The 16,491-nt window shown below is 42.9% G+C and overlaps 1 protein-coding gene across 1 annotated transcript in view; it reads right to left on the minus strand.

The window, feature by feature from the left end:
* LOC138665456 (zinc finger protein 692-like) overlaps positions 1-16,491 on the minus strand; it is a 107,743-nt gene that overhangs the window by 41,412 nt on the left and 49,840 nt on the right. Inside the window, exons 2-3 of the mRNA XM_069752961.1 lie at positions 10,645-10,796; positions 8,679-8,710 (exon numbers count right to left, since the gene is read on the minus strand). Of these exons, the coding sequence (XP_069609062.1) occupies positions 8,679-8,710; positions 10,645-10,796 (184 nt within the window). The remainder of the gene's footprint in view (positions 1-8,678; positions 8,711-10,644; positions 10,797-16,491) is intronic.

Consider the following 16,491-nt stretch of genomic DNA (forward strand, 5'->3'; position numbering starts at 1 on the left):
CCCTAATCCTATCACACAACTAGAAATAGCCGTGGAGCGTACCTAACACGACCTAGACGCCTCTTCACGGCCTAAGAGCTAACTAGCCCTAAAGATAGAAAATAAAGCCTACCTTGCCTCAGAGAAATTTCCCAAAGGAAAAGGCAGCCCCCCACATATATTGACTGTGAGTTAAGATGAAAGTCACAAACACAGAAATTAAACAGGTTTCAGCAAAGGGAGGCCAGACTTACTAAACAGACTGATGATAGGAAAGGTATCTTTGCGGTCAGCACAAAACACTACAAAAAGACCACGCAGAGTGTGCAAAAAGACCTCCGCACCGACCCACGGTGCGGAGGTGCCACTCTGCATCCCATAGCTTCCAGCTAGCAAGGCAAAATCATGATAGCCAACTGGACAAGGAAACAATGAACAAATAATTAACTAGCAGGGACTTAGCTTCTGCTGGAGTAGACAGGTCACCAGAAAGATCCAAGAGCGAACTGAACCAGTACAAGAACATTGACAGCTGGCATGGAGTAACGATCTGAGTGGGGTTAAATAGAGCAGCCAGCCAAAGAATCAACCACGTCACCTGTGGAAGGAACCTCAGAAGCAGCAGCTCCACTCACAGCCACCAGAGGGAGTCCATGGACAGAACTCGCCGAAGTACCATTCATGACCGCAGGAGGGAGTTCGATAACAGAATTCACAACATCCCTCCCTCTGCATGCCTACTAAGTGCTGCAATCGATATCGATCGCGGCATTTAGCGGGTTAAAGTGCCACAGGTACCGCTCCTGGCACTGAGTGTCAGCTGTCAGAATCAGCTGACACCCGGCGGTGATCGCCCACGCACAGCCTCCTTAGCACAGGAGATCACCATGACATACATATACTGGATCAGTCGGGAAGTACTTCCCAACCATGGCGAATATATATTGCAAATGTTGGGAAGGGGTTAAAATGTTTTCAGTGGTCGTTGTGGTTGTAAATAAAGCATTTCCTCCCCAATATCAACAAAAAACGAATATAAAAAAAACAGCAACTAGGCACCATGTGTCATAAAAAAAAGAGGCAAAAGATATTTGAATATGTGAATGAGAACATTTTTTATAGCTGTTAAAATAGCTTGTACAAAAAATAATGTGCTTGGTCAAGAATGGGGCAAAATGGCCAGGTGTGAACTGGGAAATATGATTGTGAGAACACTTCAGAGAGCACAAACGTCTGCAAAACATTCATAATAGTGAAAACATACATACTGTGCTATTCACCATTATTGGCACCCCTTCATTTTTTTCATAAACTGTATAATATCTTCAGAAATAAATGGAAATGTACCAAAGTTATATCCTCAGGATTTTTTAATTAGTGGTCCAAACTAATACAGCAATAAAACATTCTTTTCAACTTATATGTTGCAATTTCAATGAAGAAACAGAATATACAGCATGTACAGTTATAATGGCATCCCTAATTAATATTTAGTTGCACACCCTGTGTACTTTTGGATGTGTGCTTTGGGTCATTGTCTTGCTGGAGGAACCATGATCTTCGACTCAAACCAAGTTTTCTTACACGGAGTAGGACATTTCACTCTAAAATCACTTGATAATTCTCTGATTTCATGATCCCTGTGATATGTTCAAGGCCTCCAGTACCAGACGCAGCAAAACAACACAGCATTATGGATCCACCACCATGCTTAACTATTGGTAGGGTGTTCTTTTCCTAATAAGCTTTATTGTGCTGCCTGTAAACAAATTGTTGCTTTGCATTGCCAAAAGCTCCATTTTTGTTTCATCTGTAAACAGAACATTTTCCCAGAAGGATTGTGGTTTGTCAAGGTACTCTTTGGCAAAGATCCTTTTTATGTCTTTTCTTCAGCAATGGTTTCTTCCTTGGCCTTCACCCACAAGGCTCTGCTTCGTTTAGTGTACGGCATATGGTATGGTACTTGTTGAATCCATGACCCCAGACTGTTCCGGGTTGGCATTCAGGTCTTTGGATGTTTGATGTGGTGTTTTTTCCACTAATCACACCAACCTTTCAAGACATCTCTTGTCAATTTTCCTCTCCCCCCCACGTCCAGGGAGGTTCTTGAAGGTACCATATTTAGCAAACTTAAAATTGCACACTGCTGAAACTGGGATAACAAGGTTTTTGCAGGTGACCTTATACTCTTTGGAAGTCTTTTGTTTGCTAATAATAGCAGTTCTCATGTCCTCAGTCTGCTCCTTTGTCTTCATCATTGTAACAAAGCAACAGGTCCTTTCATGTAGCTTTTTAAAACACTGAAGACATCATTCATTGGCTAATTCATGTCACATGTGCCCCAACAATTAATCACAGTTGATTCTCATTTGTAAATTACCACAGGCCAGTAAAAAATGTGTTTCTATACTAATTTCATCCCTTAATCCCATATGACGAACTATCCCATCAAGGTGACCTGGGAATTAATTCCCAGTAACGGGATAGTACGTCATATGCAATCGGCCGCGCTCACAGGGGGAGCGCGGCTGATCACGGCCGGGTGTCAGCTGACTATCGCGGACCACTCCTGGCACATTAACCCCCTGAACACTGCGATCAAATATGATCGCATCATTCCGTGGACATAGGGAAGCATCGCACAGGGAGGGGGCTCCCTGCAGGCTTCCCTGAGACACTCGGTACAAGTCGATGTGCTCACCTTGTACCGAGCGTCTCCTCCCTGCAGGCCCCGAATCCAAAATGGCCGCGGGGCTACTTCCGGGTCCTGCAGGGAGGTGGCTTACAAGCGCTTGCTCAGAGCAGGCGCCTGTAAGCCTCCAGCAGTGCACGTCAGATCGCTGATCTGACACAGTGCTCTGCAAAGTGTCAGATCAGCGATCTGTCAATATAGTATGATGTCCCCCCCTGCGACAATGTCATAATGTAAAAAAAAATATTTAGATGTGTAAAAAAAAAAAAATTCCTAAATAAAGGAAAAAAAAATATTGTTCCCATAAATACATTTCTTTATCTAAATAAAAAAAAAACAATAAAAGTACACATATATAGTATTGCTGCATCCGTAACGACCTGAGCTATAAAACTGTCCCGCTAGTTAACCCCTTCAGTAAACACCATGGGAAAAAAAACCCAAAGAGGCAAAAAACAACGCTTTATTATCATACCGCCGAACAAAAAGTGAAATAACATGCGATCAAAAAGACGGATATAAATAACCATGGTACCGCTGAAAACGTCATCTTGTCGTGCAAAAAATGAGCTGCCATACAGCATTATCAGCGTAAAAATTAAAAAGTTATAGTCCTCAGAATAAAGCGATGCAAAAATAATTATTTTTTCTATCAAATAGATTTTATCATATAAAAGAGCCAAAACATTAAAAAAATTATATAAATGAGGTATCGCTGTAATCGTACTGACCCGAAGAATAAAACTGCTTTATCAATTTTACCAAGCATGGAACGGTATAAACACCCCACCAAAAGAAATTCATGAACAGCTGGTTTTTGGTCATTCTGCCTCACAAAAATGTCACATGCCCGAAAATGTTACCAATAAAAACGTCAACTCGTCCCGCAAAAAACAAGACCTCACATGACTCTGTGGACCAAAATATGGAAAAATTATAGCTCTCAAAATGTGGAGACGCAAAAACTATTTTTTGCAATAAAAAGCGTCTTTTAGTGTGTGACAGCTGCCAATCATAAAAATCCGCTAAAAAAACGCTAAAAAAGTAAATTAAACCCCACTTCATGACCGCCTTAGTTAGGGAAAAATTATAAAATTGAAAAAAATGTATTTATTTCCATTTTCCCATTAGGCCTAGGGTTAGGGCTAGGGTGCTAAGGTTAGGGCTAGGGTTGGGGCTAGGGTTAGGGTTGGGGCTAGGGTTGGGGCTAGGGTTAGGGCTAAAGTTAGGGTTAGGGCTGGGGCTAAAGTTAGTGTTAGGGTTGGGGCTAAAGTTAGGGTTAGGGTTGGGGCTAAAGTTAGGGTTGGGTCTAAAGTTAGGGTTGGGGCTAAAGTTAGGGTTTGGATTACATTTACGGTTGGGAATAGGGTTAGGGGTGTGTCAGGGTTAGTGGTGTGGTTAGGGTTATGGTTGGGATTAGGGTTAGGGGTCTGTTGGGGTTAGGGGTGTGGTTGGGATTAGGGTTAGGGGTGCGTTTGGGTTAGGGTTTCAGTTACAATTGAGGGTTTCCACTGTTTAGGCACATCAGGGCTCTCCAAACGCGATATGGCGTCCGATCTCAATTCCAGCCAATTCTGCGTTGAAAAAGTAAAACAGTGCTCCTTCCCTTCCGAGCTGTCACGTGCGCCCAAACAGAGGTTTACCCCAACATATGGGGTATCAGTGTAGTCACGACAAATTGGACAACTTTTGGGGTCCAATTTCTCGTTACCCTTAGGAAAATAAAAATTTGGGGGGCTAAAAAAACCTTTTTGTGGGAAAAAAATTATTTTTTGTTTTCACGGCTCTGCGTTAAAAACTATAGTGAAACACTTGGGGGTTCAAAGTTCTCACAAAGTTCCCCCCTTGGGGGGGTTTAGTTTCCAATATGGGGTCACTTGTGGGGGGTTTCTACTGTTTACGTACATCAGGGGCTCTCCAAATGCAACGTGACGCCTGCAGAGCAATCCATCTAAGTCTGCATTCCAAATGGCGCTCCTTCCCTTTCGAGCTCTGCCATGCACCCAAACAGTGGTTCCTCCCCACATATGAGGTATCAGCGTACTCAGGACAAATTGGACAACAACTCTTGGGGTCCAATATCTCCTGTTACCCTTGGAAAAATACAAAATTGAGGGCAAAAAAATTATTTTTGTGGAAAAAAAATATTTTTTCTTTTCACGGCTCTGCGTTATAAACTGTAGTGAAACACCTGGGGGTTCAAAGCTCTGACAACACATCTACATAAGTTCCTTGGGGGGTCTACTTTCCAAAATGGTGTCACTTGTGGGGGGTTTAACCCTGCTGTTCTGTTCGGTCTGGGGAGACCTATTTTGAACTTTGGTATTTTTTGGGGTGTTCAAGATGCGGTTCTGAAACTTGTGGTTGATTGACTTAAATGAGGATGGGTCGGTCGGCCACGGGTTTCAGAGCCGCATCTTGAATATTTTAAAGAATATTGAAGTTCAAAGTCGGTCATTTTTGACCAACAGAACAGCAGGGTTAAATGTTTAGGCACATCAGGGGCTCTCCAAACGCAACATGGTGTCCCATCTCAATTCCAGTCAATTTTGCATTGAAAAGTCAAACGGTGCTCCTTCCCTTCCGAGCTCTGCCATGCGCCCAAACAGTGGTTTACCCCCACATATTGGGTATCAGCGTACTCAGGACAAATTGCACAACAACTTTTGTGGTCCATTTTCTCCTGTTATCCTTGGTAAAATAAAACAAATTGGAGCTGAAGTAAATGTTTTGTGAAAAAAAGTTAATGTTCTTTTTTTTTTAAAACATTTCAAAAATTCCTGTGAAACAATCTTAAGGGTTAATAAACTTCTTAACTGTGGTTTTGAGCACCTTGAGGGGTGCAGTTTTTAGAATGGTGTCACACTTGGGTATTTTCTATCATATAGACCCCTCAAAATGACTTCAAATGTGATGTGGTCCCTAATAAAAAATCGTGTTGTAAAAATGAGAAATTGCCAGTCAACTTTTAACCCTTATAACTCCCTAACAAAAAAAATGTTGGTTCCAAAATTGTGCTGATGTAAAGTAGACATGTGGGAAATGTTACTTATTAAGTATTTTGTGTGACATATCTCTTTGATTTAAGGGCATAAAAAGTTGAAAAATTGCGAAATTTTCAAAATTTGCGCCAAATTTCCATTTATTTCACAAATAAACGCAGGTAATATCAAATAAATTTTACCACTATCATGAAGCCCAATATGTCACGAGAAAACATTGTCAGAATCACCGGGATCCGTTGAAGCGTTTCAGAGTTATAACCTCATAAAGGGACAGTGGTCAGAATTGTAAAAATTGGACTGGTCATTAACGTGCAAACTACCCTTGGGGCTTAAGGGGTTAATGTAAATTGTGCCAATACCAGTGTCACAGCAAGTTTTATGTTTTCATATTTTTCCCTCCCATTGATTTTTGTTTTATATTATTGTTTATCATTTGGTCGTTTGCATTTAAAGGGAACCAGTCAGCAGGATTGTGCTGAGTAACCTACAGACACTGTCAGGTTGGCGCAGTTATACGGATTTAAAATGATACCTGGGTTGATGAAATCCGTCTTGTGGTTGTTGTTTAATCTTTATTAGTAGTTTTTAATGATATTTTCGTGCTTCGGGGCGGCCTGTGGAAGGGTCTTTATGTGGTGCTCTACGTACATACTCATCTGTATGGATTATGACAGGTTACTGATCCCTCTGTGACCTACCTCCTATTATAAATACTGTATATCTTATTTTTTTGAAAAAAATAAAATAATTACATTCATCATACTGGCGACAGCGCCTGTGCTGTAGCATGATGGGAACAATAATATCCATATATTAATTTTATTTAGTGATATAAATTTGAGAAAAAAAGGTATTCCTCAAAATGGCATCGTTCAAGCCTTCACAGTAGCATAAATAGGAAAGCAATAGATGCTACAGTGCAGGCACCACCGCAGGCGACATTTTGATAGAGGAAAAAAAAAATTGTCTCCTCCAAGATGGCGCCAGCCTAGCCTGTGTAGTAGCATTTATCGGTGATCCGATAAATACTACTGCGCAGGCGCCACGTTTTTTTTTCTCAAGAAATTTATATCACTAAATAAAATGAATATATGGATATTATACATCTGATCATGCTACAGCGCAGGTGTCGCAGCCGGTATCATTTTAATCAGAATAATGAAGCCAACCTGACAATATCTGTAGGTTACTCAGCACAATCCTGCTGTCAGGTTCCCTTTAACACGATTGCTATTTTCAAAAAACTTTCACTTGATTCATTTTTTTCAGGAGATATGTATTATGTACTTAAACTTTATGGGTACCAAAAACAATGAGAATGAGTGTATGCTATGATGAACTGAAGACAACAAAGAAACTAAATGATCCCCAATATAAAAAATGCATACAAAGAAAAAAGAAACGCCCCAACAAAGATTCCGATTACCTGTCTACTGAAAGGTGATGAGAGAGAAGGAATGAGAGGAAAAATGAGAGAGAATGAGAGACAGAGAAGGAATGACAGAGGAAAAATGAGAGAGGGAATGAGAGAGAATGAGAACGAGAGAGAATAAGAGAGAATGCAAGAGAGAGAGAATGAAAGAGAGAGAAAGAGAGAGAATGAGACAGAGAGAATGGACTTCTAGACCCCAGCCTGGACATGCCCCTATCCTCTAAAAGGAGCCTGATATATCCTGGACCTCTATATGCCTCACTACCCCCGCCCCTCTATTTTTTCCATTTGCTTTGGCAATGCTAACGTACTTACCGTAGTTTTGCCAATAAAGCACATTTGAATTGAATAAGAGAGAGAGAATGTGAGAGAAAGAGAAAGAGAGAGATAATGAGAGCGAGAGAGAGAATGAGATTAAGATAGAGAATGAGAGAGTGAGAAAGACAGAGAGAAAGAATAAAGGTACCGTCACACTAGACGATATCGCTAGCGATCCGTGACGTTGCAGCGTCCTCGCTAGCGATATCGTCCAGTGTGACAGGCAGCAGCGATCAGGATCCTGCTGTGCTGTCGCTGGGCGGGGAAGAAAGTCCAGAACTTTATTTGGTCGCTGGACTCCCCGCAGACATCGCTGAATCGGCGTGTGTGACACCGATTCAGCGATGTCTTCACTGGTAACCAGGGTAAACATCGGGTAACTAAGCGCAGGGCCACGCTTAGTAACCCGATGTTTACCCTGGTTACCATCCTAAAAGTAAAAAAAAACAAACACTACATACTTACCTACCGCTGTCTGTCCTCCAGCGCTCAGCTTCTCTGCACTCCTCCTGTACTGGCTGTGAGCGTCGGTCAGCCGGAAAGCAGAGTGGTGACGTCACCGCTCTGCTTTCTGGCCGCTGTGCTCACAGTCAGTACAGGAGGAGTGCAGAGCACAGCGCTGGAGGACAGACAGCGGTAGGTAAGTATGTAGTGTTTTTTTTTTTTTTACTTTTAGGATGGTAACCAGGGTAAACATCGGGTTACTAAGCGCTTCCCTGCGCTTAGTTACCCGATGTTTACCCTGGTTACCGGCATCGTTGGTCACTGGAGAGCTGTCTGTGTGACAGCTCTCCAGCGACCAAACAGCGACGCTGCAGCGATCCGGATCGTTGTCGGTATCGCTGCAGCGCCGCTTAGTGTGACGGTACCTTAAGAGAGAGAATGAGATAGAGAATGAGAGAGAGAGAGAAAGATGTTTCTTTTCATTGCAGTTTGAGAATCCAGTTCAGGTACTGTTCCAGTGCCCAAAAGGAATGTTTTTAAAAGTTCGGGTCAGGTACCAAAACTCTAACTTCCACCGGTCCGCCAATCCCTAATTATAAGCAATTATATTTATATTATTATGAAGGTTTAGGACTATAATCTAAATGAATCCTAAAGGCTTTGTTGTAATGAGGTGTTCCCACTTTGTCATGTTTTGACTCTGGATACAGATATTAAAATGAAAATAAGGGCCAAGTTCTATATGAATGGCTTTCTAATGGGATACTTGATCAACGCAAGTCTTTAGGAAACACAAAATATTTCTCACCTGGAGTTTCAGGCTTGGTAGATATCTTATGACTGGGAAGAAAAAAGAAATTGCAGTCAGGGCAAATACAGCTCAAGTTATTGTGCAAATGGTCAATTGTGAACACATACAGTGGGGAGAATAAGTATTTGATACACTTCCAATTTTGCAAGTACACTTCAACTGTGAGAGACAGAATTTTACAATACAAAAAAAAAAATCCAGAAAATGACATTATAGGAAGGTAACAACTGTTGGCACAATTATTCAAAAATGGACGAAACACAAGATGACTCTCAATACAAAATCTCACCTAGTGGGGTAAGGATGATTCTGAGAAAGGTCTGGAATCAGCTCAAAGCTACACGGGACGAGGTGGTCAAAGACCTGAAGAGAGCTGGGACCACAGTCTCGAACATTACCGTTAGCAACACACTACACTGTCATCCTGCAGCACCAGTTAGCCATGGAATTTCTTCCCAAGTGTCAAGGTTCTATTTAAAAGGAGCCAGACATACCAGCCAATGTAATCCCACCAAAGAAGCTGATGCGAAACTCACATTGGGGTATCAGCCCTCAACCATTCAGGTCATACACATGAGAGTTTGATGGATTCTTTTCATATTTCAGGTTGAAGTATATGTATCCCTCTGACACCAGTGTCCAGACTATTACTTGTTAGCACCGCTATCTAGCTCCCATATGGGCATACAATTCAGTGGCTAGGACATTGTTTCATAGGTACTATTTTAAGATACATTATGCTTCCCCTTGGTTAGGATATTGAACAGTTGGTATCCTTGGAATTACTATTTACCATATTGATTACTGAATATTATCCTGATATTGGTTGCATCATTGCATATACTGTGTCATCTGCATATTTGCTTGATATTAATTTTTACCACATGTATTTCATGGAATTCGCTATTCATTAGGTAAATTCAATTATTTACTAGGCTATATTTAGCTTTAGCCGTAGACACCATGTCTTACATGTACTGAACTAATTCCTTTTTTATTGATTTATCATTGTACATGTTTCCTGATACTCGTATATACTGATATTATTCTGTCTGTTACCTGGAGCCTCTGTCATTTTTCCCTTTTTCATCAAAAAATTAATTTGTAAGCCATCTATGATGATGAAATAATAAATTTTACTCTTTGGAGGAAGAAGGATGATTACAATCCAAAGAACACTGTTCCAACTGTGAAGCATAGTGGGAGAAACCTCATACTATGGAGGGGCTTTCTGCAAAGGGGACAGGGCGACTGCACCGTATTGAAGGGAGGATGTATGAGGTCATGTATCATGAGATTTTGGCCAACAACCTCCTTTCCTCAGTAACAACATTGAAGATGGGTTGTGACTTGGTCTTTCAGCATGGCAATGACCCGAAAGACACAGCAAGGGCAACTAAGGAGTGGCTCCGTAAGAAGCATTTCAAGGTCCTGGAGTGGCCAGCCAGTCTCCAGACCTGTAACCAATAGAAAATGTTTGGAAGAAGTTGAAATTCAACGATGCCCAGCGACAGCTCCAATAGCGGAAAGATCTGGAGAAGGTCTGTATGGAGGAGTGGCCCAAAATCCCTGCAGCAGTGTGTGCAAATTTCAAGAACTACAGGAAACGCCTGACCTCTGTAATTGCAAACAAAGGTTTCTGTGCCAAATATTAGGGCCTGTTTTTCTATTGTATCAGATACTTATTTCATGCAATAAAATGCAATTAATAAAATTAATTATGTAAAAATCATGCAATGTGATTTTATGGATTTTATTGTTAAGATTCTGTCTCACAGTTGAAGTGTACATACGATAAAAATTATCAACCTCTCCATTCTTTGTATGTGAGGAAACTTCATAAATCTTCAGAATCAGCAGTGTATCAAATACCTATTTTATCCACTGTATAATTGTGAGGTGAGTGAGAAGTGAGGTCAGAAAAAAAATGGTGAAATGAGTGTAACCAAGCACCTGTACTGACCTGTCCAGCAAGAATTTGGCAAGTTGAGAGTGCAGAGAAAAGCCTAACTGATTTTTCAAGGCGCACCATTCATCAAGGTGAGAGCCAAGACGGATTCGGCACTTTCCTCGCTGAGCATCTAAAAGCCGTCTCTTCTCACGCCGTGTAGCTTCCTAGAAGAACACGGACATTTCAAAGCTGGGTCTAATAAATTCCCCAATCACAGAATCGATACTCATGAAAGATCTACTTTGGATTCACACTCCTTATATACATGTACGGTCATAATGCCACTATTGTTTGATGTAAGCCTTACAGAGGTGTCCCCAAAAATCCATATTCACCCTGACATACTGCTAAAAAAAATCAAACGATGTAACCCAACATCCACACATTCCACCCATCCCTTAAATGTGGCATATGGGACACTCATAGATCATTTTACATACAGTACAGACCAAAAGTTTGGACACACCCTTCTCATTTAAAGATTTTTCTGTATTTTCATGACTATGAAAATTGTACATTCACACTGAAGGCATCAAAACTGAATTAACACATGTGGAATTATATACGTAACAAAAAAGTGTGAAACAACTGAAATTATGTCTTATATTCTAGGTTCTTCAAAGTAGCCACCTTTTGCTTCGATGACTGTTTTGCACACTCTTGGCATTCTCTTGATGAGCTTCAAGAGGTAGTCACCGGGAATGGTTTTCACCTCACAGGTATGCCCTGTCAGGTTTAACCCCTTCCCAACCTTTGACGCAGCGTATGCCTCATGAAAACCTGTGCCAATCCAACATGTGAAGCAGCATATGCGTCATGGTCGGATCGCGCTCCTGCAGGTCGGGTGAAAGGGTTAACTGTAATTTCACGCGACCTGCAGGGACAGGGGGAGTGGTACTTGAGCCCAGGGGGTGGCTTCGCCCCCCCCCCTCCCCTGTGGTTACGATCGCTCTGATTGAAAGTGAAACGTCACTTTCAACAGCCAATCAGAGCAATCCTAATAATTCACCAATGAAAATTGGTGTAATATTACAATCCAGCCATGACCGATGCTGCAATATCATCGGCCATGGCTGGAGACCGCGATCTGCCGCTGCCACCGCCCCGTCCTCCATCCTGTCCTCCGCTCCCCTCCGTCCTCCTGTCCGCTCTCCCTGCAGTCCGATCTCACCCCCCTTGTGGTCCGATCCCACCCCTGCATACTTACCAAGCTCCAGTGTCCCCCCCAGTGTCTGTCCGTCTTCTCCATGGGCGCCGCCGTCTTCCAAAATGGCGGGCCCAGCGCAGTGCGCCCACCAAATCTGCCGGCGGGCAGATTCTTTCCAGGTACATTTTGATCGCCGTGATAGGTTCTATATAATATAATAATAAATACACCCCCCTTTATCACTCCCATAGGTAGGGAGCATAATAAAATAAAGAAATATATTTACTTTTATTTTTCCACTAGGGTTAGGGTTAGAACTAGGGTTAGGGTTGCAATTAGGGTTAGGGTTGCAATTAGGGGTAGAATTAGGGTTAGGGTTGCAATTAGGGTTAGAATTAGGGTTGCAACTAGGGGTAGGGTTGCAATTAGGGGTAGGGTTGCAAATAGGGGTAGGGTTAGAATTAGGGTTAGGCATGCAATTTTAGTTAGGGTTCCAATTAGGGTTAGGGTTCCATCAAAGTCTGCATTCCAAAACGTCACTACTTCCCTTCCGAGCCCTGACGTGTGCCCAAACAGTGGTTTCCCCTCACATATAGGGTATCAGCGTACTCAGGACAAACTGGACAACAACTTTTGGGGTCCAATTTACCCTGTTAACCTTGTGAAAATAAAAAATTGCGGGCTAAAAAATAATTTTTGAGGAAAGAAAAATGATTTTTTATTTTCACGGCTCTGCGTTATAAACTTCTGTGAAGCACTTGGGGGTTCAAAGTGCTCATCGCACATCTAGATTAGTTCCTTGGGAGGTCTAGTTTCCAAAATGGGGTCACTGGTGAGGGAGCTCCAATGTTTAGGCACACAGGGGCTCTCCAAACGCGACATGTGTCAGAGGGTTCCTCGTGCGCACGTCCCCAGTTGCCTCCATGACCATACACTCCCGGCTCTTCTCATACCTGCATTTTTTATACCTGTATCTCCGTGTGGGACCCTGGATCTGTGCTGTCCCGACCTTACCAGGGAACACCTCCAGCTCGGGGTTCCATGGGGTCCCCACAACCTCTACTGCCATAACCTCTAGAGGGAGCCTATCGGGATTACACTCTGTCCCTAGGTTGTCGACCCCTATGGCAGGTATCTTAGCATCTTCATGTTCTGCACCCGGCACCATATTTACCGTGAGAGGGTTGACCCTGGTCTCCCACAGGGACCAGAATAGGGGCAAGTCTCTTCCCAACAAAGCCCATTATGGAAGGGTCTTCACCACTCCCACCACATGTTTAATGTCCCCACATGGTGTGGAAAAGTTATCCTCCCCTGTCGGGTATTCCCAGATTTCCCCGTGGATACCCATCACCTCCACTTTTGGTCTTTTAGGGCTCTCACCAGCAACAAGGGACCCATGAACCAAGTTAACTATGCTCCCCAAGTCTAGGAGAGCCTCTGTTTGGTACCCGTTCATAAGTATCTGGCACAGCTGAGGTTCACTGTCAGCGGTGTATGTAGTGGTGGTACCGACTGGCTAAGCATACATAGAAATATGGCGTCCATACCTGCAATCCATAGGTTTAGACACTAGCGGGCAGTTGGCAGCCACATGGCCTGGCCCTTGGCAATGCCAACACCTGATCTCTGCGGCATGGCTGTACCCAGCCTGAGCCATTTTAGTTTTCCCAGGCTCCTGGGCTGGGCTCCTGGGCTGGGGAAGCCTTACGTGACAACCGAAATGGAGCAGTGTCCCGTATAAAGTCCTGAGTGGCTGTATACCTCTCTACCAGTCCCACCACCTCATCCAGAGTAACTGGGTCCCCTTGTCCCACCCAGCGCTGTATGCTGGCAGAGCCCTCACCAGGCGGTCTACCACCACCCTCTCTACCATCTGGAACGGTGATAATGTCTCAGGTTGAAGCCATTTTTTTACCAGTTGCAGCAAGTCATATGCCTGATATCGGGCAGGACGAGTCTCGGAAAAAGACCAATGGAACATCCGATGGGCCCGTTACTTATTAACCCCCAGTCTGGCAAGGATCTCACCTTTCAGCTTCCCATAGTCCAGGGCATCGTCCCGACTGAGGTCTGTGAAGGTTTTCTGTGTATCTCTCGTCAGGAAGTTGGACACCACTGAGTCACCGGTAAGCTCTCCCGCTCCGCGGTGCATTCGAAGATGGTGAGAAAAGCCTCCATGTCGTCTTCAGGTTTCTTCTTCCTCAGCGCTGACCGGACTTTGTACCGGGCTTCCGACCGGTATATGGTTGCTGAAGGATCTACCTCTCGCATAGCCGCGATCTGCTGAATCAACAATTCATTTGTCTACTGCTGTTGCACCATCTACTGACACTGTAACTGCAGCACCTCCTGCTGTTGTGTTTGAGACACGGCCAACTGTCTTAATATTTCCTCCATCTTACCCACGGGCTTGAACTGTAGCGTTGCTTGCTTAAATATTGACATACAGCACTCTTTGGGTATGCCTTAGTTCACATGGCCTGCATTCTTTTCACCATATGTGATGCAGCGGTAGCACCATACACAGTGAAACGGCAGTGACCCAAGCAAGTGCAAACAAAATGTTCCTTTAATGTGGACTTCACACAGTCCATTAGAAATACACAGTAAACGACTTTAGTTTGCAGTCCCTAAACAGGCCAGATTTCCCTTTGTCCAGTTTCCCTGGGCGACCGCACGCTGATACCAAGTCTCTTTACTCACGCCGTTTACCGCACACTAGATCCTCCGGATTGCAGTCGGGTAAACATAAGACAGCTAGAGATGCAGGGTGTCAGTCTCTTTTGTTCCTCTTGCCCTTGTGTGGCTTCACACAGGGAGTGCTCTGCAGACAACTGCTCTGTCTGCTTCCAAGAACAACACTGACATACCTCCCCCTGTACTGCAGGGCTTTTTAATCAGTCACTGCTTCACCATTCTAATCATAGTTATAACTGTGACTGCAATACGCCCTCAGGCCTCACTACGCCTCTGTGCGCATTCTAGCTGTAACAGGGTTCACTACCTGACTATATATATATATATATATATACAGTTAGGTCCATATATATTTGGACAGACACAACATTTTTCTAATTTTGGTTATAGACATTACCACAATTAATTTTAAACAAAACAATTCAGATGCAGTTGAAGTTCAGACTTTCAGCTTTCATTTGAGGGTATCCACATTAAAATTGGATGAAGTGTGTAGGAGTTTCAGCTCCTTAACATGTGCCACCCTGTTTTTAAAGGAACCAAAAGTAATTGGACAGATTAAATAATTTTAAATAAAATGTTCATTTTTAGTACTTAGTTGAAAACCCTTTGTTGGCAATGACTGCCTGAAGTCTTGAACTCATGGACATCACCAGACGCTGTGTTTCCTCCTTTTTGATGCTCTGCCAGGCCTTCACTGTGGTGGTTTTCAGTTGTTGTTTGTTTGTGGGCCTTTCTGTCTGAAGTTTAGTCTTTAATATGTGAAATGCGTGCTCAATTGGGTTGAGATCAGGTGACTGACTTGGCCATTCAAGAATATTCCACTTCTTTGCTTTAATAAACTCCTGAGTTGCTTTGGCTTTATGTTTTGGGTCATTGGTCGTCGTTTCATACTATAGATGGACAATCAGTTTGGCTGCATTTGGCTGGATCTGAGCACACAGTATGGCTCTGAATACCTCAGAATTCATTCGGCTGCTTCTGTCCTGTGTCACATCATCAATAAACACTAGTGACCCAGTGCCACTGGCAGCCATGCATGCCCAAGCCATCACACTGCCTCCGCCATGTTTTACAGATGATGTGGTATGCTTTGGATCATGAGCTGTACCACGCCTTCGCCATACTTTTCTCTTTCCATCATTCTGGTAGAGGTTGATCTTGGTTTCATCTGTCCAAAGATTGTTCATCCAGAACTGTGCTGGCTTTTTTAGATATTTTTTAGCAAAGTCCAGTCTAGCCTTTTTATTCTTGATGCTTATGAGTGGCTTTCACTGTGCAGTGAACCTTCTGTATTTACTTTCATGCAGTCTTCTCTTTATGGTAGATTTGGATATTGATACGCCGACCTCCTGGAGAGTGTTGTTCACTTTGTTGGCTGTTGTGAAGGGGTTTCTCTTCACCATGGAGATTATTCTGCGATCATACACCACTGTTGTCCTCCGTGGGCGCCCAGGTCTTTTTGCATTGATGAGTTCACGAGTGCTTTGTTTCTTTTTCAGGATGTACCACACTGTAGATTTTGCCACTCCTAATATTGTAGCAATTTCTTGGATGGGTTTTTTCTGTTTTTGCAGCTTAAGGATGGCTTGTTTCACCTGTATGGAGAGCTCCTTTGACCGCATGTTTACTTCACAGCAAAACCTTCCAAATGCAAGCACCACACCTCAAATCAACTCCAGGCCTTTTATCTGCTTAATTGAGAATGACATAACGAAGGGATTGCCCACACCTGTCCATGAAATAGCCTTGGAGTCAATTGTCCAATTACTTTTGGTCCCTTTAAAAACGGGTGGCACATGTTAAGGAGCTGAAACTCCTAAACCCTTCATCCAATTTTAATGTGGATACCCTCAAATGAAAGCTGAAAGTCGGAACTTCAACTGCATCTGAATTGTTTTGTTTAAAATTCATTGTGGTAATGTCTATAACCAAAACTAGAAAAATGTTGTCTCTGTCCAAATATATATGGCCCTAACTGTATATGTATATATATATATATATATATATAG

This window comes from Ranitomeya imitator, chromosome 2 (assembly GCF_032444005.1).
Source record: "Ranitomeya imitator isolate aRanImi1 chromosome 2, aRanImi1.pri, whole genome shotgun sequence".
Taxonomy (NCBI): domain Eukaryota; kingdom Metazoa; phylum Chordata; class Amphibia; order Anura; family Dendrobatidae; genus Ranitomeya; species Ranitomeya imitator.